The sequence below is a fragment of the Exophiala spinifera genome, assembly GCF_000836115.1.
Source record: "Exophiala spinifera strain CBS 89968 unplaced genomic scaffold supercont1.4, whole genome shotgun sequence".
Lineage (NCBI taxonomy): Eukaryota > Fungi > Ascomycota > Eurotiomycetes > Chaetothyriales > Herpotrichiellaceae > Exophiala > Exophiala spinifera.
Window position 1 is genome coordinate 3709029 of NW_015622516.1, and position 15402 is coordinate 3724430.

A 15402-nucleotide genomic window follows, 5' to 3' on the forward strand; every position below is an offset into this window, starting at 1 on the left:
GTGTGAAATGAACCGCGCAATCGAGTCGCGGTAACGGGGATGGAACAGGTTCTTGGTATCGGCTAATGGCTTTTTCGAGTGTCATGAATACCATAATATACCACGGACTCCATGGTCGGTATCTTTATCATCCTGCTTGAAGCCAGAAAATTTCACAGAGCACCTATCACCAATGACTCGCTTTATCTGATGACTTCAGAATTCTTTCATGTTCCAAACTCGGGGACCATGCGCGAAATCAGCACAGACCCCGAAGCTTATTTGAAAAGCCACAGTAGCTAACCCGGTGTCTGTCAAGCGTCAATTGTGTTCTTGGCCAAGATGAGCAAGTTTCCACCCGCTGAACGTGGTATGATTCTGATAGGGGCCTTATCGCCGGAAACTATCTATGTAAGCGCGTACGTTGAACACCACTACCCAGATTTTTTTTTTTGCAAGAGGGGGTTTGGACTCGTGGTTGACTGATACTATGCACTTCGGAGTTTGTCTATGTCCACTTTTGCTGCTGCTACTCTCATGCTGCATGCAGCCTGCTACTGCTGCTACTGTAGCTTACAACTGGAACATTACCTGGACGAGTGCAAACCCTGATGATGCCTTCGTCCGGCCAGGGATTGGTGTCAATGGTCAATGGCCGCCTCCCCAGATCGAAGCCAACTTCGGGGACGACATTGTCGTGACGGTGCTGAATCTTCTCGGGAATCAATCAACATCGCTCCATTTTCATGGTCTCTTCATGAATGGCACCACTCACATGGATGGACCAGCGCAAGTCTCACAGTGTTCCATCCCTCCTGGATCATCTTTTACCTACCGCTTCAAGGTGCGAGAAACAACACGAGATCTCTTCATACCTAACACAGCTTTAGGCAGCGCAAGTAGGCACTTTTTGGTACCATTCACATGTCAAGGGACAATATGTGGACGGGCTGAGGGGCTCACTGATCATCCATGACCCCGAAAATCCTTTTCGAGGAGACTTCGATGATGAAATCCTTCTCTCTGTCTCTGACTGGTACCACCAAGAAATGGCCGTCCTTCTACCAGAGTACAGACATGGAAACGGCATGATGTCCAGGGAGCCTGTACCTGACGCCAATCTTCTCAACGATACCCAGAATCTTCAGGTACCTGTTGCCCCCGAGCAGACCTATCTAGTTCGTATCGTCAACGTGGGCGCTTTTGCGGGCCAATACTTTTGGATAGAGGGCCATACAATGACCATAGTTGAGCTTGACGGATCATACACTCAGCCGACAACCGCTGAGATGATCTACCTTGCATCAGGCCAACGCTGCAGTTTTCTTTTGACAACCAAGTCTGAAGTGAGCCGGAATTACCCGCTTATGGCCTCTATGGATCGAGTATGATGACTTCCGCTTTTGAAAGATCCAACTGATGCTTTACCAGAGCCTATTCATGAAGGCAGATCATGTCAATGCCAACGTTACGGGATGGTTGGTGTACAACTCAAGCCAACCGCTTTTGTCGGCCTCTCAGATTGACGAGTTTGCTCCAATCGATGACATGACCATCATTCCCTATGATCAGACGCCTTTGCTACGCAAGCCAGATCAAAGCATACGACTGAATATAAACATGAAACATGCGAATGGTGGCTCTTAGTATGAGAATACTTGTCATATCGTGATTGTGCTGACTCTGGCAGCTATTTCTTTAACGACATTGCCTATGCGTCGCCGGAAGTCCCAACCTTGTACACGGCGCTGACAAGTGGTGATTCGGCGGCACACTTCGCCACATACGGAATGTCTTCCAATCCCTGGGTGCTCGAACGCGACCAAGTGATTGAAGTCATCTTGTACAATCGGCATATGACGAACCATCCTGTTCATTTACACGGACACCATTTCCAGGCCGTCTGGCGCTCGGCACCTGGTGCTGGAGACTTCTCATCCTCGACCGTGACCGATGATGCATTCATCCAGCTCCCTGTCCAACGTGATACCATAGTGGTTCCGAATGGCGGCAGCGTGGTTATAAGATTTCGAGCTGATAATCCTGGTAAGTACTGAAGCATCTCAGTCATTTGGTCTTGAATAGCATGGACCCGGCTGATGTAGGGGTGCTTCAGGGGTTTGGCTTCTGCACTGCCATATGGAGTGGCACGCCGAGACTGGACTGGCAGCTACGTTCATTGAAGCACCTCTAGATCTTCAGCACCAACAGCAGCTTCAAAACATCACACTCGAACAAGTGACGCTCTGCACTGCAGCGGGCACCGAGCTGCCCAATGTGGCAGAAGGCAAAACTCACAACCACATCGAAAACGAAGAACCCATCACGGATGATGATACGATACACAGACAAAAGGCACCAAGGTACGCCGACTGATTCATTCATTTACCCATTCGGCATGCAACGGCGATAGAATCTTACAGAAAGATCAATGCTAATATATGTTATTAGCTTTACACCCGGTGTGTTTGTCCTTACTCTGTCCGGGCTTTTCTTTATCTTTACGGTCGTCGTTGCGCTATTCTGGATCTGCGAATGTTGGAGGCCGCGTACCTTGGAATATACTCGTCTTGAGGACAGTGCCGACGTGACATCGCCAGAAACAACTTCTCACGAGCCTTGAACGGCTCCTGAGAGTCCTCAAAACTATCCGACTGGATAATAATTCATCCTAGACTCTCCCTAACATCCAACATCCGTCTGGAAGCCTGTGACTATTCATCTATTCTGTCGGATAACCCTCGGCGAACTTACCTCGGTTGTGAGTGACACACTTGTGGACCCATTCATGCGCAACGGACAGAGCAGGCCATGCATTGCCAGCATACACTTTCAACGATAAACCTTCGGAACCTCAGCAGGTCATTCATAGGTGCCACAAAGCCGCCTCCAGGGACTACAGCATCGGACTTCCCAAAAACATAGTTTCACAGGTCCCTTTCTCGGCAGCCTCAATGTAGCAGAAACCAGTTCCAAAAGCCGCCGAGGATGTCTATGGCGATATCCACTACTCCGCACACGGCGAGGTTCTACTGATGTGGCAGTCAGGCACCACCCCTGAATCATGTGCATCTCGAGTTCGACTGATAGCGGACGAGGGGCAGACGAGACATATGGACGGCAATGATATCACACTGGGATCCGATCGAAAGCCGTTTAGCATCTGCTTGCATTCTGATATACCTGCAGTCCTGGAAAATATTCGACACCTCCGATGAACAGTCGACGAAAACAGAAACCATGGCTTCAAATGAATCCGAACGACCCTCTGAGACTGTTTGTAATTCGTGCTCCACTGGTCCGACACCTTACCTCCTCTTCCAACAAAAGTCATGGACCTAAGTTCGATCGCCGACGTGCTCAACTATGGTCTCAACACGTTTCTCATTCTCATCGTCATCAAGCCCGGCTCTTGCTTTCTCAACCGCCGCAACTGCCCTGTCGGACTTCTCTTTATCTTCAAAGACTGCAACCTGTTAGTTTAGACCCGATCAAGGACGCGACAGACTCACTGAAAGCAAGTTCCTCCAAGGTCCTCCCATAGGTTTCGGGGAAGAGGAAGTAGATAAAGACATTTTCGAAACCAAGCCAGCAACAGTAGAAGATCAACCAGCGCCACTTGATGTTCTCGAGGCCAATAGGATTGATAAAAGTCGTAAAGAAAGCTGCTAGTCTTCCCCATAACTGAAAGTATGCAATGCCACGAGACCGCTCGGCGAACGGCCACAATTCTACCAGGTACGTGTAGGTCAGAGCATTGTACCTGGGTGTCTGTTAGTATGTCTTTTGTTTTGCATCTGCCATGGCAACATGTACATACCCAATGTTGTACGCCGGTTTGTAGGCAAATATGAAAAATATGACGCCGATTCCGGCGCCGTGGTTGATATGGCCGGCGGCGTCCGATGTCATGGTCTCCTCCATACAGATGGTCCACGCGATGTAGACGCAGAGCAGCGATATGGCGCACGTCATGTACATTACCCTTCGGCGGAATCGGGTGACCAAGAGCGCTGCTGTGCCAGCCGTGATGAGAGACCATGCTGAAAGACCGACATTGACTTTTTGAATGTCGGTCGACTTGGTCCACCCGATCATTTTGAGCAGCTTTCCAAGGTAGTAACTGATCAATGTGTTGCCACTCCACTGAGTGAACAAGCCGAGTGCAGTTGATAGAACGACACGCCTTCGCATTCCGGCGGTAGTGAAGAGGTCCAGCCACGACTTCTTAGACGCCTCGATTTCCATGTGGAGGGTTGCGCGGATCTGTGCCATCTCGGCCCGCACGAACTCCGAGTTGCGGTCGCCCTCGGCGTGATACTTGGTCAGGATCTCGTGAGCCTCCTCATGCCGGTCTTTGCTGATCAACCACCTTGGGCTTTCAGGGAGCAAGAGAACCAACGATATTTGGATCAAGGATGGTACGGCCTGGAGGATGGACGGCGTCCTCCAGGACCAGTTACTTGCGATGGTGTTGGTTGCAAAACAGATCCCGGCGGCCGTGAGCTCCCCGACAAAGTATGAGACGTTGAAGAGAGAGGTAAGAACAGGTCGTTCCTTTGGGTAGCCTAGCTCGCCGATCAAGGCAGACGCAGCGACGATGCAGGTGGGAATCCCAAATCCCAACATGATACGGGCAAAGATGTAATTTCCAGCTATGAAGGTCAGTGCGTGTGTGAGGGAGAGATGCGTAAGATAGAGAGTCAAGCAGGAACTCACCATTCTGCGCAAAGCACTGAACAATCGCCCCAGCTACCATGACCCAAGAGCCAATGAATATCGCCCATCGACGGCCGAATCGATCGTTGATTATAGGAACAAGAGGTAAACTCAGGATAGCTCCCAGAGAATAAGAGGCGTTGATGAACCCAGACCAGGATCCTTTGGGTTCATGGAAGTCTGCGTCTGTAAGCTTTACTCTTGCAAGGTTGATGGTGCATTCGATGAGCTAGTCAACTCACAGTCTTGCCAGTGGTCCGATATTTGAAGTGCATTAATCATCTGAGAGTCGAACCCGCTCGTTATCTCGATGCCCATGCATGTTGGAAGAAGTAGGAAGTACAGAGATCGCAGATTAGGCTTCCTGTACCATGGAACTCTGTCTTCCTGAGCAAGTCTCTGGACAATAGGGTCGCTGGCTCCCTTCTCATGCACCTTGAGGTTGCTAATGTTGGGTGCCATGTTGGGTCAATACTATAGGGGTTTGACGGGCATGGAATATGATGATAGGGAGGTAGACCCTGGGCAAGCAACCTTTTTATTGTAAATCAGTTAGAGCGGCCGTCCATCTTGTTCTCTCGGGCCTTGGACCGGATCGACTCTAGCTTAGGTGTAGAGCACACCAGTGGCCATTGACCAACAACAACAACAACGTCGATCAACTTCTGGCGCCTTTGATATCTCCGCCATTACGGCAGCAAAATACCCGGTAAGGCCGTCTCGCGGACACATTCATTCAAGGCTTAGCTGTGCTCCGGGCCTCCTGTAGACGGAGCGGGGCAATGTAGGTTGTGTAAGGATCTCACGGGTCGCATCAGCTGGACTGGACCGGACCAATCAAGACGACGACGCAGATGTGAAGACATCTTGGCATGATAGCCAAGGGAAATGGGCTGGCAATTTGATGAGCCGCGGGATCGTTGACTGGTATGGGCTTCTTCGCATCTTACCAGACGTAGCGCGGAGATGGTCGCTGGGGTCTGGGGAGCTCCACGGGGAACACCTCGTCTCGAGGTGAGCGTCGCCCTTTCGACAGGTTTTTGGAGTCTTGGAAGCCTTAAATGAAAAGCGACTCTTAAGTTCTCGCCAACGTCCTTGGCGTATGAAGCGAGCAAATGATACTTGGTAGAGGATAATTGCCGGCTAAATATCTCCTTTGTCTCACGGCTAAAACACGGTGACAACAACAACTGCTGACAGGAGCGCACAATGTAGGTTGGGAGAAATATAGAGGAGCCGCTTTGGGGAAGTCCACCCTCTGGCGCTGGTCTTGCGATCCCGAGAGTGGACTGTGAGAGCAACCAGATCGTGCGGTTGCCTGCCCAGAAACATTGGGTTGCAATCCTCCCTTGGTGGTTTGTTCTGGCGACAAGTAGTGGCAGCCCTCCCAATGGACCTGACTCGCTCTCTGAGCTTCTCTAGGAAGAGGTGTTACGTCGTGATCAAAAGTCATCTGACATTGAATTCCCTCCTAGACCTTGCGCCCATACAAGCACAAGCACAAGCAACTTGTATCGCGTCCAGTCGCTTCAGCTACATTAGGTTAGGGCGCTCGACCGAGCACGTGAGTAGTCACGTGCAAGGCTGAGTGCATGGGCTAACCTTCCTTTCCTGGGATCGCAAGGCTGTCGTGTTTTCGCCACCAACCTCTACTGTAGGTACTGCGATGAGCTTTGCATGGCCAGCCACTCTCTTGCAAGTATGACCAACACCATCTATGTGGCTTTCGTCGCAAGACACTCCATTCATGCTGAGGCAGACGAGTTCCTGGAGCGACGAACATCGACGCAGGGGGTCCCCCTCCTTGCTCAAGCCAGAGTCTACCGAGTGGCAGCCTGATTGGTGAGCTGCGGACTCCGTTATGATTTTGGCGGCCAGGGGCCAGGATGGCCAAGCTGTGAGCGAGCTGGATCTTGTGTCGCAGGTGAGCAATTCGGCGACACAGTCCATCAACCTTCCATTCATCACGACCGCCCATCGATGTGTAAGCTCCGGGACGGCGGATTCAGGCAATCCGGATCCGCAAATTCCTGTCGACTAGTTCACCCCTGTAGTGCAGAAAGCCGCAAAGAGATTCACCTCCACAGTCTGACGAGATCAGGACGACAACCAGGTAATTACTGTGTGGTCCTGGCCTCAATTGACGTGGATATCTTTACATGATGTTGATAGGAGCCATGGCCGCTCACTTAGCCAGCCACTCACAATTATTCCCGACTTCATCAAGTCGTTTCGTACTCAGTTTGAGTCGAGTCAGGATCTCAAGCTCGACAGTCGAGCTGTGGAGACTTTAACAGCGTTCTGTCCTCAATTACCCCGGACCGTCGGCATTGGCGCCCCGCCTTGGTAAGGCTGTCAACCCCGCCGATTCTAAATCCGTCTGTCTCGTGTCGACTCTCCTGGAACTGCCGTTTCAAGTCGCTGCCGCCCTATGAACCCTTTGTTACAGAATCGCAGTAACATGAGCGAGGAACGAGAGACCAAACGAGTGCGACAAGCATGCCAGAACTGCAGGTACGTCTTGGCGGAGTTCCGTGGGCGACAGATATCCTTGCTATCTCTGACCTGGTCCGCTTACTTTCATAGGCGCAAGAAGACCCGTTGCTCCGGAGAGAAGCCGACTTGCGCGTTCTGCGCTCGCCTCAAGCAGGAATGCTGCTATGAGCCAGGGCCTGGGTCTGATGCTAGCAACCCTACTGTGAGCAGCACACTCGGTCGGCGTTACTAAAGCCCTGACTGCCACAGGATATGACCTTGGCTGCAAGGGTCGCCCTTTTGGAATCAAAACTCAGTCTTCTCGACAGTGCAAGCCTTGAGTAAGTAGATTGCTTGTAACTTCGTCTCGATGAACTGACAAGACGCGTGGCAGCTTCGGTATTTCCACACACGAAGTGCCTTCAAACGATGGTACCCGGAATTTGGATCGACATCTAGTATTCTCTGCCTTAGATTCTCCCAAGACCCGTCGTGGAAGGTTGGCGCTTGCTCTCAATGTGCCATTTGTTGACCTGGAACTGATTTTGTAAGCAGCGAGGCTGATGTTCTACCGCCTCTTTCGATTGTGCTCGCATTGATAGATGCATACTTTCGATATTGCCACTGCCAGCCATATTGCTATTTCGAAGAGGCCTTTTTCCGGCGAAAGCTCCAAGATGGCAAAGTGCCCTCATATCTCCTCAAGGCCGTCCTGGCTATGGCAGCACACTTCTCTCAGGATCCCTTCTTGGACGGGAACCAGCAAGACATGATTGATCTCTACTCACGATCCGCGTGGGATGAGATCTTTGAAAAGTCTTTTTCAGAAGACGACACCTTGGATATAACGGTTATTCAAGCAATCAACATGTTGGCGGTAGTTGACTTCACCAGTAGGCGGATGCTCTCCAATGCGCATGCTGTGGCTGACATACCCTAGCTGGCAAGCATAAGCTCGCATGGGTCAAGATTGGCCTGAGTGTACGATTTGCACAGAGCCTACATTTGACCATGGACCCGCCAACAGAGTTGACCTTGGAAGAACAAGAAGAGAGAGTTTTGACCTTTTGGTCCGTGTACCTTCTCGACAGGCTTGTCTCATGTGGCACAACGAGACCCCCGACGATACTTGACAGCGACTGTTCTGTCCGGCTACCAACTGACTGTACCAAAGTTGGTGCGGAGTTGAGATCGAGCCAACTGACACTTCAAACTCTCCAAGACTTGACTGATTCCGCAATGCCCCAAAATCTGAGCCAGTTTGCCCATACGATTCTTATGGCGTCTGTCCTGGGAAAAGTCGAGAGGTTTTCATTGCAGAAACACATCTCAGGAGGTCAGTACAAGCTTTGGCATAATCGTGGCGAATATTGCAAGATTTATAGTCTCTTGCTAGACTTTGAGACCTACTCCGACGCCATTTTGGTACCCTTCCCCGAAGCCTTGGATCGTTGGTGCTGGACCGGCGATGCAATTGACCAAAGACGGGTCGGACATTTTGTCTTCTCAACCATCTTGTATCACCTAAATCACTGCCTGCTTCACCATCCTTTCCTTTTACGCAACCATGTCAAAGGCTGCAAAACCAGAATCCCGTCAAGCTTTCTTAAACAAGCCCTTTTTCAAGGGTTGGAACATGCAAGTCTTCTCACGTCGGCTCTGCGTGTTGTCCAACAACGAAACATGTCACTGGCGAGCTTTTATGCCTACGCTTGCACTGCCGCTGCGACAATCCACAAGCTTTATACCTTTCACGAAGATGAGCGCGTCGCAAATAACTCTAAAGTGCTCTTTGAATGCTCGGTGCTTTTTCTTCTCCACGGTCAAGATGTCTGGCGACACTATTCACGCATGGTAAGTGAATAGTTCTGACAAAACGTTAGCATCTCTAATGGATTCAGGCATATGCTTTGATGCAGCTTGATCCGGATCCCGCCCTAGCCAGATGGCTGGTGACCGCTGCCTCAGAACCGTCGCTGGATGGCACTTTTGCAGATGCTAGCATGGACTTCATGTGGGATTTGCTCGACTACGGATGGCTTTGTGATTCTGCTAGACCCTCATCATCACCCGAGGCATGCGATAAAACACACAATGTCGGCCAGGGGGAGCCCACGTTTAGTTCTTTGGATTTGGATCAAGGCATGTCCACTGTGGATAATTTTATGCCAAAATCAAGCGCCCTACCTATTGACCTCGATTATTTTGATCCCACTGTCACCGATCCTACATTTGGAACTTGGGTCGACGTCATTGAGTCTGGCTTAACAAGAGAGTCCGCTGAATGATCTTCAGGACGTTCGACCGGAAGCTATACCAGTCCCAGCACTGCCAACTGCTCGGAGCTTTGATCTGTCTGAGACACGTCCAACCGCCCCAGCAAATTCTTGAACCCAGCAAATTTTGCGACCACAAGACCGAAGCACAACTCACCACAGCAATATCGGCTTCACAGTGGTACCCTGTTCCATGTCATGAATCGCCTTTTCAAACTCCTCAACCTGCTCGAAACATTAAGTTATGCTGTTGAACTTCGATGCAAACTTACCTTGTAGTACTTGACCAATTTATCAATTGGAAAGTTGCCTTGACGATGCCATTGAATCATTCGGGGAACGTACTGCACCAAGCAATGTCAGTCCATAGTCATAGTCTCAGGGCGGAGACCAACTGACATCAGAAGGGCGCACTCCGCCTTCCATGCTTCCAAACGATTGTTTTCCAGTCTTCACAAGGCCGTCAGACTTGGTCATTTTCCACGACAAGTTCCACTCACCACCATGAAGGATACCAAAGCAACCTGAAGGGCTGCAGTCATGGGAGCCACTCCAAGAAGAATCATCTTGCCTTGGTTGGCCGTGAACTCAAGTCCTTGTTGGATCAAAGGAACAACGCCAGTGGCATCGATAGTGATTGTGGTCCCACTACCGCTAGTGATGTCACGAACGGCTTGTTCAAGTCCGCCCCCAACTGTCGACGTGTTGATGGTGTGTGTCGCGCCAAGTGACCTGGCAAGATCAAGTCTCGCTTCGACACGATCAATCCCAATGATAATGCGACATCCTCGGTGTCTCGCCGCCTGATTTTGGGTTAGCCACAAGCAAGGTTATGGAAGTATCTCAACTCACCATTACTGCAGCGAGACCAACGCCCCCAAGGCCAATAATCGCCAACTTATCCGACGCCCTAGCCTGGCCGAGCTCTGTGACTGTTCCCGCACCTGTCTGCATGTCGATGATCCGTCAGCCTTTTTCGCCTTTGCAGTCGGTCCGTAACCAGAAAAAGAAAATTAAATTAAATTAAATTCTCCTCTCTCACCTGAATACCACAACCCAACGGCGCGAAAAGTTTCAGATCTTCCTCATTTTTAACCATGTCCGTCACTCTGACAACAGAGGTCTCCTGGACTCTTGTCAAATTTGAGAAGCTCGACTGGCCGAAAAAGGAGCCTCCGATCGCATGTCTTTCTTTCGGGCCGGGAGCCTCAAATGCCTTGGAATTCCCGCAGAAATTGAGAGGCGTGAATTGGGTGCAGTACCCTGGTGCTCCATATCTACAATTGTGGCATTCACCGCAAAATGCAAAGGAAAGCAGCACCGAATCCCCCGGCTTGACTTTTGTTACACCCTTCCCAACCCGGATCACATATCCTGCTCTTGATCTCAATGTCAGCATATCCTTAAAACTCAATGAACTGACGCTCACCTTCGTGCCCAAGTACACGCGGATAAGGAGGAACTGGAAAGCCGACTCCGTCTGGGAAAGAACCGCATCCCAGGTCCGTGTGGCAAACACCACTAGCTACGATTTTTACGAGCACTTCACCCTCAGCAGGGGCGTGGACCTCGACATCTTCCAGCTTCCATTGCCGATGGCCATCCCGTGGAGGGTGACACACTATTGCTCTTGCAAGATCTGGAGCCATAAGGAATCTAGTGAAAGGGATGTCTTGACAGATAGTGTTGATTCGAAAGCGACCATGACAGATATTATGCAATGTTCCTACATTAACCCTGTGGACGTGCCGTCCTTTGTTCTCTAATCGTTGATCGTGCTCAACGAGTGCCCGGGCCGTGATCATACCTGCACCATGGAGAAGGTTCAGCCGCAATGGCTTTCCTGGAGAACCCATAAGCTCCGTCCCCAGTTTGTTTGGTCTTCACTAATGTTATAGTATCCGTGTCACGGAGTAGGTGGCCCCCCATACCCCGTAAACGACCCCAGGATCCCGGGACGGCCGCAGCGTTGACTGACGTTGGGCATCTGCACCCCTCACCCCTGCTCGGGCCGTGGTCCGCCCTAAGGGGGAATCGACAAATGATATAGTTGAGGAAGATTCATGATATTGAAAATGCCCATCAGAGAGAGACTGCTATCGCTTGTCCTTTTATTTCAAAGACTCGACAGGACTGAGAGTAATCACAATGTTGACAACAGTACGTTCCCCTACCAGGTTCCCGCAATCTTCACTGAAATTCTTAATTGTAGGCCACTGAGATCCAAACAAAGCCGCAGCCTATGCACCTGATAGGGGAGCATGAGTTTCCTTCGAATGAACTCACCTTGGTCAACGGCGACACCAAGGCCAGGCAACCGGTATCGTACACCGGTGTCGGTGATTTTGAATGGGGCCCTTGGAAACTCCAAGGTACGTATTCATGCTACCATCTTGAACGTTATATATCAACTGTGATCAGATGTCTTGATTCCACCGAACGCGGGAAGAGGCTTGATCAAGAAGTATCACCAACGTCGGACTCTGTATCAATACATTGCCATGTCCTTGATTGGCATCTGGTCGTTCAACAACCTCTCATCCACAGCGTACAGAGCTGCTGCTTTGGGTCTGCTATTTCCTGGAGCAGGATTCATCGGCGTTGGCACCATCCCTGCCCTAGGAGCCTTTCTGTTGACATTGGTCCTGTTCCCTATCACCATCTTTATGTGGTTCGCGATGGGCGGCATCTTCTTCCCTATTGCACTGTGGCTGGGCTCTGCAGTGGCCGCTGGCGCGCTGGCTCAGGAAAAGCTCTTTGACAACGCTGGTGTCGTTTGGGCAGTCTTTTGCTACGGTGGTATCGCATGGCTAATGCACAATGCTCGACAACTCAATGCGGCTGGATATACTTTGGCTCAAGAGCGCAACAAGTATCTCGTTGAAGCAGTCAAGGAGCAACGTGCAAATGCCCAGCAAGCCCCTGCTCCTGGAAGCCGAGAATTGGATCTGGAGACCCTTCGCCACGTACAGTATATGATTGAGCGAGGATTGAGCCCAAAGAATGACTTCAGCTTTCACGATGTTATCGATCAATTCCAGACCGGTGCTGTTCGATACCAACTGTATGGGGTCGTCGATGTTCTCAGCCTTTATCAATGTCACTATGCTCCAAGCTTCCATGGCTACTTGTCTAAAGCTTCGCAAAATTGCATCGAGAAGAGCCTTCAAAAGCGGATCATGTCGTAAGTGTCGCCTTTCTTATGTGAAAGGACCTCATTGACAATAGCAATCTAGGTACTGGAAATGGGAATCTATCTTTGGAAAATTTACGTTGAGTGACTGGGATCCCATCAAGAAGGATAACATTGTGGGTCCATTCAATCAGGATTGGTATAACCTTGCTCACACTCAATTCAGATGGTCACAGGCTATCTCAGTTGCGTCATTGGCCTGTACTCGCAAGTCACTGGAGACCGACGATATATGGGAAAGAACGCACTTGAGTTTGTCATCGATGACGGCAAGCATTACAAGACAAATTTCGAAGGGCTTGCAGATGCTCTTAACGACAACATGACGCAGAACCCATACTGTCTTTACCCATGCGAGCCTAACTGGACCTATTCCCTCTGCAAGTGAGTCAATATTGCTTTGCGCAAACAGTGGCGAATGCTAAGTCTCTGTATAGCTTGACCGGAATGGCCGGGCTTGTGATTGCCGACCGAGTATTGGGACGGGACCTGGCTGCTAAGCTACGAAACAGATTTAGTAAGTCTCTTGAGGAAGAGTTCACTGAGACAGATGGGCGCATATTACCCATCCGTAGCGAGTTTACAGGTTTGACAGTAAGCCTGTCTAGCTCGTCTAAGCAATTACATTGGAGACTGACTTGAATGATAGCTTCCGGGGCTCTGCGGTACCTTGACGGATTGTATCAACGCGATGTTGCTCACTGCGTATCTCCCACATTTGGCGCACCGTAACTGGGCAATGATTCGCAAGGAGTTCCTGACCTATGACAAGAGCGGCAATCTGACCGTCAACGGCCTTAAGGGTGCAGACAAGATGGACCCCAGTAACTACAAAGCCGGCGAGGGCCCGTTGCGAGCCTTCATTGCCACAACCGCCGCCGAATTTGGCGACGAAACAGTGCCCAAACAAGCATTGGAGCAAATCGACACAAAATATTTCCCTGTCGAGACTACCAAGTCTGGATCTTTGAGAAACACGGGTCTTTCTGCAACCACACAAGTTATTGCTCTGATGGCCCGGATGATTAAATGCCGCGATCTTGCCAATGCTACCTTGTACGGACCATCTCAAGAGGTGCTGACCGGACCGCTGCTGGAGGATGCACCATTCCCCGAAGTGCTTGTGGCCAAAGCATACAGTCACACCGGCAAGGATCTTGATCTCGTGCTTTACAACGGTCAAGATCCGGGTACTTTCACACTTGGACTCCAGCGACTGGCTCCCGGCAAGTCATATTCTTTGAGTACAGGTGGTTCTCTGGTTGCCGATGCTGAAGGCAAGGCTTCGGCCAAAGTCGCCATCAACGGTCGAACTCAGATTATTATCAAGCCTCAGGATTAGATGGGGATGAATCGCATGAGGGCATTTGAAAGAAACTTGGGGAAGCATGACTGATTACAAGAATGATTAAGGCTCTCGAAGGGTGTTCCACTTGCACGCAGTATGGTATTGACGTTATGTGGACGTATTAAAATTAAGTTTAACAATACATACATCTGGCCACCATTTCACGCCTATCAAATGGAAACTTGGACGTGATCGACGTATAGTTTCCTTACGTTAAGGTAATGTACTTCGTACAGTGCAAACTCAACGTTCAGGCATTGAATCGTGGGAGCTCGAAGGCATAGTCTCAAGACAGAGGATAGCACCAGTGCTGCTGCAAGATCGTCACTAGAAGGAAATATACCTACTCTGCCCATATTCACACTTTCAGCGCTGTGGTGACAGTGACTTCCCCGCATCATTGCCCGCGTTCCGGTGTAGTAGAATTCAACAAACACTCGACATTGTCGATCACGGGCCGGGAGGCCATAAAAGTCGAGGAGTCATGCAAGCCATTCTACACTCTTCCATCATCCCACATCGTTGGTCCGAGCAACTCGTACTCCCATCCGCGCCCATAGTAGAGTCTCCGGCCTTGAGAGTCAAGCTCCCTTAAGAGACAAACTTCGGCCCGGTTGAGCCGGGCCCACTCTCGGCCCGAAATGATTGGGGCTCAGATATTCTCGAGCAGCTAGTCTCCAACCTTCCGCGATTGCAAGCCTCAGTAACTAACTAGTGTAGTCAACTAAATAGCAGTCGGATTCGAAATGTCTGAAGTGTAAGGGAAGCGCAAATGGCTTGTTGCTACATAGCAGCATTTTGCGTTGGCCAACTGGTCAAAACATGCCAATTCTTGGATCTGGATCAGACAATCCAGTATAATGATGAGAGAGACCCAACCATCGCATCGGGGAAAGCCCAGGACGACACACGGGATGGTGGGCCAGAAAGCTACAATGACAACACAGACCAAACATCGGTAATCCTGTCTATCGACGGCATGACTTGTTCGACATGCGTGCAAACAGTTAATGAGGCACTTGAGCTCTTGGACGAGGTCAAAGAGGTGCGCACATCTCTCCAGACAAACGAGTCTGTGGTTCTCAGCACCGGGAAGCATCTCGATAACGCGCGACTGATTGATGTCGTCCGTGAGACTGGCTATGAGGCACGCCTAGGCTCTCGGACACACAGTGAGGTATTGGAGCTCTTGCAGCTGAAAAAGGATCTTGCGCTGCTAAGGGCATCCTTCTCCGGGTTGGCACGGTACGGGGCTTCTCTACAGCTCCTCGCCTCTACTGGTAGTATTGCTGGCAGATGGAGTTCCGAGAGCTTCGCGGCGGCGACATGGGTGGGTGTTGTTCGTCTCTCCCAAGTCCTCATTACCGTCATCAGCCAGTATTAATGTGCGGGCTGGATTCATTCAGACTGCT

At 50.5% G+C, this 15402-nt stretch overlaps 7 protein-coding genes across 7 annotated transcripts; 5 read left to right on the forward strand and 2 right to left on the reverse strand.

Moving 5' to 3' along the window:
- Nucleotides 1-321: 321 nt before the first annotated feature.
- Nucleotides 322-2355, forward strand: PV08_06558 (uncharacterized protein; the record flags this gene model as incomplete). The annotated part of the gene is made up of 6 exons (XM_016380892.1): nt 322-390; nt 530-823; nt 870-1364; nt 1411-1625; nt 1670-2025; nt 2096-2355. 6 exons carry the CDS (start codon nt 322-324, stop codon nt 2353-2355), a joined length of 1689 nt encoding a protein of 562 aa, XP_016236719.1.
- Nucleotides 2356-3317: 962 nt separating this feature from the next.
- On the reverse strand, nt 3318-5160 carry PV08_06559 (uncharacterized protein; the record flags this gene model as incomplete). The annotated part of the gene is made up of 5 exons (XM_016380893.1): nt 3318-3445; nt 3492-3742; nt 3800-4634; nt 4699-4878; nt 4941-5160. 5 exons carry the CDS (start codon nt 5158-5160, stop codon nt 3318-3320), a joined length of 1614 nt encoding a protein of 537 aa, XP_016236720.1.
- A 1999-nt stretch (nt 5161-7159) lies between these two features.
- Nucleotides 7160-9461, forward strand: PV08_06560 (uncharacterized protein; the record flags this gene model as incomplete). The annotated part of the gene is made up of 7 exons (XM_016380894.1): nt 7160-7212; nt 7285-7396; nt 7444-7514; nt 7568-7672; nt 7729-8066; nt 8114-9027; nt 9075-9461. 7 exons carry the CDS (start codon nt 7160-7162, stop codon nt 9459-9461), a joined length of 1980 nt encoding a protein of 659 aa, XP_016236721.1.
- Nucleotides 9462-9602: 141 nt separating this feature from the next.
- PV08_06561 (uncharacterized protein) lies at nt 9603-10403 on the reverse strand (the record flags this gene model as incomplete). The annotated part of the gene is made up of 5 exons (XM_016380895.1): nt 9603-9674; nt 9722-9793; nt 9849-9899; nt 9950-10252; nt 10302-10403. 5 exons carry the CDS (start codon nt 10401-10403, stop codon nt 9603-9605), a joined length of 600 nt encoding a protein of 199 aa, XP_016236722.1.
- Nucleotides 10404-10546: 143 nt separating this feature from the next.
- Nucleotides 10547-11215, forward strand: PV08_06562 (uncharacterized protein; the record flags this gene model as incomplete). The annotated part of the gene is made up of 1 exon (XM_016380896.1): nt 10547-11215. One exon carries the CDS (start codon nt 10547-10549, stop codon nt 11213-11215), a length of 669 nt encoding a protein of 222 aa, XP_016236723.1.
- A 382-nt stretch (nt 11216-11597) lies between these two features.
- On the forward strand, nt 11598-13984 carry PV08_06563 (uncharacterized protein; the record flags this gene model as incomplete). Its single annotated transcript, XM_016380897.1, has 7 exons — nt 11598-11609; nt 11662-11821; nt 11871-12633; nt 12686-12758; nt 12809-13026; nt 13080-13236; nt 13292-13984. The coding sequence occupies 7 exons, from the start codon at nt 11598-11600 to the stop codon at nt 13982-13984; spliced, it is 2076 nt and encodes a 691-aa protein (XP_016236724.1).
- Nucleotides 13985-14762: 778 nt separating this feature from the next.
- On the forward strand, nt 14763-15374 carry PV08_06564 (uncharacterized protein; the record flags this gene model as incomplete). The annotated part of the gene is made up of 1 exon (XM_016380898.1): nt 14763-15374. One exon carries the CDS (start codon nt 14763-14765, stop codon nt 15372-15374), a length of 612 nt encoding a protein of 203 aa, XP_016236725.1.
- Nucleotides 15375-15402: the final 28 nt, after the last annotated feature.